Source organism: Thamnophis elegans, chromosome 7 (assembly GCF_009769535.1).
Source record: "Thamnophis elegans isolate rThaEle1 chromosome 7, rThaEle1.pri, whole genome shotgun sequence".
NCBI lineage: Eukaryota > Metazoa > Chordata > Lepidosauria > Squamata > Colubridae > Thamnophis > Thamnophis elegans.
The window spans coordinates 60,582,471-60,591,977 of record NC_045547.1 but is presented as its reverse complement, the minus strand read 5'-3'; the positions used below and the strand labels follow the sequence as shown (position 1 = coordinate 60,591,977).

Here is a 9,507-nt window from a genome sequence, read left to right as displayed (position 1 = left end):
ATGCTGATAATTACTGGGACCATCATGGCCAGTTTATGCCATAATCTTTAAATTTAAATTTAGTGATCTTATTATAGTAGTTCTTTGCCTTCTATTTTGCTATCCTCTGGTATTGCCACATCAATTATCAACACTTACTTCTTTTCAACCAGTTATATCTGGTGTATTATAAGCCAATTTCTGTATTTGAAAAATCCCACAATATTTTAACCTGCCCCTTTTCAGCTATTTTTCAACTATATAAATCCCACCAACTTTTCATTACTGGCACATGATAATTTTTACAGATACTCCATGGAATCATTTTGAGGACTGCGTTGTGTCATTGTTTATAATCACTTTGTGCAATCTTTTTGCTTAAACTGTATATGTAAATGCTTCTTTGCACAATCTGCATTTTTAATATTTTAATGATTTCTTCAATTCTGGCCTATTATTATGGTTGATTGCAGTCAGCCAGTTGTTTAGACTGGATCTGACATTTTTTTATCCACCTGTTGTGTCTTTTCCAAGAATCTGTGATAGGCAGATGTCATTGTTTGATAGCGTTAAAGGTATCCTGGCAGGATGTGAGCTGTTCCAAGAAAAGCTGCCTTTTGCAATTAACTGATGGTGATTGTGCCTATTATTATTAGTAATGGCATTAACCTTAGCATTATTTCAGCTAGAGACGAGTTACACAAGCAGGAAGCAAACTATCCCATTTGCCAGTTGTCTCTGTTTAAAAAAACTGAGCATTTTTTTTAAAGAGTGAAGAAACGCCTGTCCAGCGGGCTCTAAGACCCGACAGAAGAGGAGATCTGGAGCATGCGTGGCAATGATTTGTGCAGCTGGCGGCTGCCTTTCGAAGAGCCGCCACTCAGGACTTGGCAAGGAGGTGGGAGTTAAGAAATAGTTTTGCAAGTGAAGTTCTCGCTTGCCCCAGCAGCCTTTTCCCCTGCAAAGCGCTAAGCCGGAAAGCTCCTGGTTTTAAACGGAACTGCTTGTTGGGATTTGACTCCCGTTTCGGAGAAGGACAAGGGGTCTTTGCGCAGCCCATGTGGCGAGCGTGGTAGGTTCCTGGACTTTTTCTACACCTTTCTTTCCATCCCCCCGCCCCCCTTGCATTGTCTACTCAAGAGTAGAACTTCTGCTACAAGCTAGCTCCGGGCTGGCTCTTGAGACGCGCGGTTCAATCAGTGCTGGTCGTTGCTGGGATTGGAGAGGGAAGGGAAAGCGTGGATCGAGGAGCCTTTAGTCGTGGCGTTCCTGGAGTAGCAGCATCTGCGAAGAAGGAGCCGATGACCAAATGGCCCAAGCGAGTAACTCCGCTGCCCCCAGCCCTGCACTTCACGAGGCTGGTCGGTCACCTTTCTTACTCGCTTCGTTCTTTCCCACCCCGACAAGTGAACCTCGCTTTTTCCCTTTGACAGTCCAGCAGATCCGGGGATCGCACTCTGCATCCTATTAAATCTGGAAAGCGAGGCGTGTTTTCCCTCTTCCTTAGTAAGAAAAAAAACCCCTCTTTTTTTTGCCCCCATTCCCCGAAATTGGCCATAGCGTGAAGATGGAGAACTACTCTGCCTTGATCGCGCAACTTTTTCACCGTCTCTGTTAACGCGCGCGCTACCAAGGTCGTTAATGAGTAATAAAAGGACAAACTTTTCCCACCCTTCCAAAGCAGGTGTAGTTATTCCCAGCAACGTTTCGGTGCAGAGGTGAAATAGGCCCACGTAGAAAAAGAAAGTTACAGTTCGGAGCAAATTAGGCACCGGTTAAGGCTGCCATCCAGGGTTCTATGAACCCTTGTCAGTCGATCTCAAATTCCATCGCGTCTATTTATTATTATTATTTACCAGTGGTGTGTGTGTGTGTGTGTGTGTGTGGTTGATCTTTGCTGTGTTCCCAAACTCTCCAGATCTATTTCTGGCACCATGGAGGAGGTTCAAGTAAGTAACAGAAGGTCTGGTTAGTTTACTAAAAAGATACTGCAGGCAGAATTGTTTCTTTTCCACCATGCAACAGGTTGATCTTTGCATCCCCTTGTTTACTTTCTTTCAGCCTTCACCCATGAGGTAATCCTTTCTCTTTCACCTCTCCTCCCCTATATTTTTATTTTTTCAGGTTGTGAAAGCTTTTCTAGTTGCTGGAGTTGAAAAGAGGATGTAGCCAGTCTGAGAATGGGGCTTTTCACCAAGAGGAGATCACAATGGCCAGAGAAGATTCCGTGAAGTGTTTGCGGTGCTTGCTTTACGCCCTCAATCTGCTCTTCTGGGTGAGTTCTCACATTCTCTGATAAGAGAGGCAAGGGGGAACCAGCCTTGCTTAGATACCTTCCCCCAATAAATATCTCCAGATTTTGCACCAGGCGGACATAGTTGACTATCCCTGGGGTTATTTCACTCTGTTTCTCCCAGAGCTAAAGGTGTTTGAAGAAGCAGAGGGTATTTTGAACATATAATCAAACAAGGAAACAAATTTAATCTAAATCATAAGTAAAGGCTGCAAGAGTGAAATGACATTAAACTGTATATTTTGCTATTACAGAAATAAGGGTAATTCTGAGTTTGTGCGGGAAGAATTATTCTCTCCCTTTTCCTGGGTTGGTGATCCCTCAGTATGATTGAATAATATTCTCAAGATTATCCATTACAGCAGAAGTGGTACTGTATTGTATAAAACATAATGTTGCACAGATCATAATTCAGTTTTGTTCCCAGACTACTTGCCCGAAGTTATTACAGCAAAATAGATGGTACAAGAGAGCTATTTTTATGGATATACAACATGGACATTCAAAATCAGCTTGGGGATTCTGAAGCTGTGCTTACAATGCAGAAACTTCTATTCTTTTCATTAAGGTTCTTTTCATTAGATTTAGTAGACCTTGAGTATGTATTGATTATAATATGATGGGTTAGGTCTGAGAAACTAGGACATTTTGCTCTCTCTTTGAGGAAGATGGATGGTTCAGAAATGTGAAAAATAAAGAAATAATAATTCAATTGGCATTTCCAACAAGAAGGGTATTTTAGTTCCTTAGGTTGGTACCCCAGTTACTGACATGGACTATATGTATATCTATTTCAAAATGCAGTGAGTAAATTCTGTAGAGTTTAAATATTACCCCCAATTAACTGATTATACTGAAATCTCTTTCTGTTTCTGGTACATTTTAAAGTCCATTCAAAATGAGGGTTTAAATCCATAGCTTTAAAAGATAGTAACCAAAATAATATTTCTGATTACAAACAACTGTATGATAGAAATTATGTAAGTCTCATCAACTTCTAAAATGATAAGGATAAAGAGAGCTACTTCGTTGCAGGATCCCAAATGTATCTCAGATCTCAAATGTACCATGTTTCCCCTCAAATAAGACAAGGTCTTATTTTCTTTTGACCCCCCCCCAAAAAATAAGCACTTGGCCTTATTTTGGGGGTGGTATTATTTTTGAGGTGCAGAAGGCAGCAAGCATGGTCACCTCATGGCTGCTGCTGTGTTGCAATATTTTTGGGGAGTGCTTATTTTGGGGGGAAGGCTTATTTTAACGCATTGCTCAAAAACCCGGTTGGGCTTATTATCCGGGGAGGTCTTATTTTCTGGAAAACAGGGTAGATAAAGCTCAACAGGCTTATCTACGTTATTTTAGCTAGGCAGCCTTTCAAATAGGACACACCCTAAAAAAGGAGAACAGGAATTTGGGGCTTTCCCATCAATTATGACTATTTGGAAAGAAGATGGAGCAAGTATGTACATAGGTTACCTGTTCCATTTTAGTTATCATTATTTGTAGTTTTATGTCGATAAGTATTAATTAACTCCTGGAATGTCATTCAAATCTATATCAGCCAAAATGAAAGAGAAATTAATGTTCCTTTTGGTATAATCAAACTCCAATGTGAGCAATTGAATTGAATACTTTATTCAACCAAGCATGATTAGTCACAATGAATTTGTCTCTGGTACAAAACACATTAGATAAAACTCTTTATTTCTGTATATCTGACATTTTCCCCTGTGTTACTGCCTCCTGGCTTTTTTGAGGAAAAGTATGCTGGAATTGATATTTTAATAATTTTAGTGCCAATTTTGTTGTGATTGCTCTATAGCCTGCTTTTATGATACCTGAGGAAAATATGTTAATTTAAAAATTGCTGAGGCGGATCTCTGGCTAATAAACACATGAAACTGTAATTAATACTAAGAGCAATTAGAAAATAAAATATTGTTCTTTTTAACTATGTGTGAAGGTCAGCATCTGCTGCAGTATATTTAATGAACATTAATAAGCTTTGTGGCTTGGCAAAGGCACTCTTGTATTCATACTCTGCACCATACCATCAAAAATATTACTTATCTACAATTATATAGTTAAATTCAATGGACAGAGTTCACCAAATAACTGATGTTATTCTTGATGTTTTTATATCTGCTTGTTGCATTAATATATTCATTAAAATGATTGGCACAAGTTTATCCTGGTATAGTAAATTATTTTACTTGTCCTAAAGCATTATGCATTGTTTATATTTATGAACTGCTTTCAGAATATTTTGTGAAATATTTCACTATTTTATTAATTTCACTATTGAAATTAATGGCCAATATTCAAAGTATTTTTAAAGCATGCTGTGAGATTGACTTTCACCCTTACTTATTTCAGAGTTGAATATTATGGCATTAGCAATGAAAAGATTTTGATATACCAGCTATATACTTTTTTTCCTTATAAAGAAACCAATATCTCACTAAAATGAATGGTCTTCCTTTTAATAGAATGCATCAGAGACCACAGACATTGGTTGTTCTTCTACGTTGGGCACAAGATTTAGATGGCTAGACAATAGTTGCTCTAGAGTCTTGGACAAAGATATGTATTTGTTTGATCCTGATTATTCATGCCAGTAAAAGAGGATGAAGAAACATTTTAAGGGCATAAAGGTAAATGTGAACATTGAAGCTCCTATTGTTAAAACCCCAGGTTTTGCATTAGAACAGGATCATGAAAATCTTTAAGGCCAAGAAACACATTATGAAAATTAGGTAAATAAATTAGGTATGAATAGCACAAAGAGATGGTTGTATGTTAAGATTAAGCTAACCACATTTTAAATATTTCGATTTTAAGTTCTGTTAACTAGAAGAAAAGGGCTTCTTCATCCCCATATAATTTTCCTCGGTAATGGGATGCAGGTTGGAGCTTTAACTCAGAAGCAATGTCAATTATGGTCCCTTAACTTTTGTTTTATGTACCTTAAATGGCTTGGGTTAGCGTTAGGGATTGAATTTCACAGAAATCCCAATGTAGCTTCATTCAGCATAGAGACATTGCACTCAGTGGTGGCTTTCTACCAGTTTTACTACCGGTTCGCTTGTGTGCACACATGCACTCTCACACATGCACGACCCTTCTGCGCATGCTCAGAAGCATTCGTGCGGGTGGGTGGAACTTCCTGCCACCGCCACTACCGGTTCGGCCAAACTGGGCTGAACCGGGAGCAACCCACCTCTGATTACGCTACTACTCAGCACTTCTTAGGTTCTTGTAGCAAAGGAAGCCCATTTGAGTGCCTTTTGCCCAGAGACTCCCGAAACCTGGGACCGGTCCTGAAGTCTTTAGATCAGTATTTCTCAACATTAGTGATTTTAAGTCCTGTGGACTTCCAACTCCCAGAATTGGCTGGGGAATTCTGGGAGTTGAAGTCCACAGGACTTAAAGTTGCCAAGGTTGAGAAACAGAGCTTTAGATTAAGGATACTACAAAACAAAAGAAAAACACCATCTGGTCCCCAACAATATACAAGCTTCTAGAAGGCTTTGATGTAATCCTAAAATGCCCCTGAAGTGATTAGAATTAATTTTAACATAATAGGAAGAGGAAATGATCAAATAATGATTACATGATTAGTAACTAAATATTTAATATATTTCATATATTTCAGTTACAGTTAAATTAAAAAGAGTTTCCATCTTAGTTTTACCTATTGATCTTTCAAAAGATATTCGGGAATACCTGTCAAATGCCAAGTCTTTCCTTTGGGCCAGAAAAAGCTCAATCCATTGACTAGGGATGGTACCCAGAATCCAATCATCTGTAGAATACTTGCTGTATCGGGAGGGCTTTTACATGGGTGAGTGTGTGTGTTCTTCCTGGCTTCAGTGAAAAAAATAAGATAGCCAGAGATGAATCTGTTCAAGAAATTCCTTGTTAACAACTGTCTGTTCAAGGCAGGCCTGAACTTGATGTTTCAAACTAGTCTTGTTTGCTTGCTTGTTTTAACCCAGGCTTGTTACAGCAGGTTTTCAGAAGACAGTTGTTTTAGGATTCATTATAGAGGAAAGTTTGGTTTCTGATCTTTCCAAGCTTATAATATAGTGTTTATAGGCCATATAGGCAATTCTCAAATTGTAAGTAAAATGTTTCAGAGCTGGATGTTGTTCAAGCAACACATTCAATTTTGATCTTAAATAGGATATTGGGAGACACAAAAGGGGCTTCCTATAACCAAGGCTGTAATTTTTCAGGCAGAAGCTCACAAAACCAGCAGAAACTATCTGGGAAAAAAGAGCAAGATAAAATGATATACACTTTCATGCAATGCAGAAACAATAAAGATATCTTCAAAATGTGTCATGTCTATAAATGTGGAATTTGATGGCAGCAGGCAAGACAAAACCCGTGGCTTAAAACGTAGGATATCCTGTACTACTGATTGTCAAAAGCTAGAAATGAACAACAAAGCATGAGAAAGTTATGCTGAATAAATAATTGAGATATGTCTATAATCAGTTATATTTTTCAGCATTTGGAACTATCCAGTGTCAGGGACAGGCTGGGCCAGGGATCTTGACCTTACGTAATTATTTACTTAAGAGGATGTCCTGCCTTTCCTGGAGGGAAGGCCAATCATCCTTTCAGGAAAAGAGTCAGCATTTTTTAAAATAGCATAGTAAAATAGTCTCCTAGTAAAAGAAATAAATAAAGTGTAATATACTGTCCTGCTAGTATCTTTAAGACTTATCACGGGATATATTTCTCAATTAATCAGAATGTAATTCAGTCTAATTGGTTCACTTGCTCTATCAGTGAACATTCTCTCTACCAACTAATTACTGGTTGCTGTTATTTTAGGAACAGACCGCATAAAATCTCCTATGTAATCTTAGCATTCCTAGAGTCTTAACTAAGAATCTGAAACATTTCTGTCATTTCTGAAAGGCTATTGCTTAAGCTTTGGAAGTTGCTTTTAGTGTTAAATTATTTTCTTGTCATGCTAATGTAAAACACATTCATATATTACATATCCAAAAGGCTATAAATTTCCTTCTAAGTTTTACTGTATGTTTCTGGGAAAACATATAAATGCTATATTTTTTACAAGTCCCAGATCATGCATACTGTCAAGCCAAGACCAAAGATATTGATTGATTCTCTTGTTCTTCCCATGTTCAGTTCTTTGCCAGCTATGGAAGTAAAAAATATAGGTGCTAAAAATGCCATTCTGTTTTTTGCTGTAGCAGCTCTGCAGAATAATGCATTTGAATTTGGCACAAAATTGCAAATCCTTATATCCTCCAGATGTTTTGGATGTGACTCTGATTATCCCTGCTTGTCAGATTTGCCATCATGTCCTTTATCTGCTCCGTACTTGGTTTTTTTTTTTTTTTTTTACTGTTATTCAAATTGTTGTGGTATTTTAATTTTATTGTTACATTGTAGAGTCAGGTGGTGCCCAATTAAATTAAATTATGGGAACTATTATTCAAAACATTTGGCGGTTGCCTGGTTCAGGAAGGATTGAATTAACACACAAGGACATTAAGACTGAAGAAGATGCAATGTCCAGATACATCAAAGAAATACTTTGAAGTTGGAAGCTTGGGTGGCATATTATATTGCTGAGGCATATTAAGAATATACTGTATATGGTTACAGCAGAGATTAAAATTAATGGAATTGATACAATGGCTCAACAGTACCATTTCATTGTCTATTTAAACTATGGTTTAAATAACCCAGTTTAGAAAAATTCCACTTTATGTTTGAATTAAGCTACTTTATGTGCAGAATTAATTGCTTCACACATACCCAGAGATGTATCTTTTCATCAATAAAATCCAACATTTGACAAGCTTCATGTATTCTTCATGCCTAAAAATAACACACATAAGTACATACACACGGCTGCAATGCATTTTTAATGTGTGAACAACTGTAACATATGTAAAGGGATGTTTAAAATTGGGTGGGAAGGAAAAGTGTCAGTGCTTCAGTATTACAATGCAACGATGTTGGACACTGTGTTACCCAAAGTCAATCAAATGAATTGCATAATGTTTTGGAAAACTTACAAAATCTCAGTATAATTGACTGTATGTAGTTCAGCAGTTCTATTTAAGCCAAGTTTGGCTTAATGTGAATAGATGGCTCCATTGAGAATAAAGATTCCGTGTTGGATGTTTAAACCACGCAGATCTGACTTCCAACAGAATTTGAAAAATCACCATTCTGATTGGTATCTTCTTCCCTTTTCTCTCTCAAATGTAAGAAACAGAAATCTCCTTTCTTTATGAAATTTTCTGGCAATCAAATCGTCCACTTATTGAACCTATTGACTGTTGGATTTGGTTTAGATATATGAATAATTCAAATGAATTATTAGATGCTTTCAGTTTCCATGTTTTCTATGTGTATTTTTCTAAACATACACAGTACATGCACCTTTTTCTAGATGAAATTTCAGCACATCCATGAAATCCAGGGTTACAATACAATTAAAACAACAACAGTGAAGTCACTGAAAGAAACAGGGTTAAAGATGGAATCGGAGATCGTGGAGGATTGTAATCTTGGGATAATTAAGTCCCATGTAAGTTAAACTGAATAAAAAATAGCTATCTAAAAACAATTAGAAATGGAACAAGTTTGCTTTTTTTTGGTCAGATACAGTTGAGATACAGTTCAAATGATGGTGTATAAAACAGGATTACCTTTTTATTTTAAAAAAGGTTCATATGATAAAAATAGTCTACTACTACTTAAATATAGTAAAACGACTCTAGGGAGTGGTGCTCATCTCTGTTTCAAAGACGAAGAGCCAGCACTGTCCAAAGACATCTCCTTGGTCATGTGGCTGGCATGATTAAATGCCGAAGGCACACGGAACACTGTTACCTTTCCACCAAATGTGGTTCCTATTTTTCTACTTGTATTTTTATGTGCTTTCAAACTGCTTGGTTGACAGAAGCTGGGACAAGTAACTCACTCCGTTACGCGGCGCTAGGGATTTGAATCACTGAACTGCCGACCTTTCTGATCAACAAGCTCAGCGTCTTAGCCACTGAGCCACCACGTCCCCTAAAAACTAGACTACTCTTACTTAAATATAGTAGACATCCTAATTGAAGATATTTTCTCACAAGATTAATTATAGTTGGGCTAGTACAATTGCTATACAAACAATACATGATCTGAAAAAGCAGTCTCTAAAAATCCTCTGTGTGTTGGACTTTGCACCAATTAAA

At 37.4% G+C, this 9,507-nt stretch overlaps 1 protein-coding gene across 4 annotated transcripts in view; it reads left to right on the top strand.

Annotated features, from left to right (window-relative positions):
- Nucleotides 1-826: 826 nt before the first annotated feature.
- TSPAN12 (tetraspanin 12) overlaps nt 827-9,507 on the top strand; it is a 69,645-nt gene continuing 60,964 nt past the window's right edge. For 2 of the 4 annotated variants that reach the window (XM_032220526.1, XM_032220528.1), the window contains exons 1-2: nt 1,684-1,928; nt 2,104-2,254. In XM_032220526.1, the coding sequence (XP_032076417.1) occupies nt 2,189-2,254 (66 nt within the window). In that variant the 5' untranslated portion in view covers nt 1,684-1,928; nt 2,104-2,188. Of the gene's footprint in view, nt 1,052-1,683; nt 1,929-2,103; nt 2,255-4,758; nt 4,924-9,507 lie in introns of those variants that run through there. The other 2 variants (XM_032220527.1, XM_032220525.1) reach the window with 2 other exon arrangements.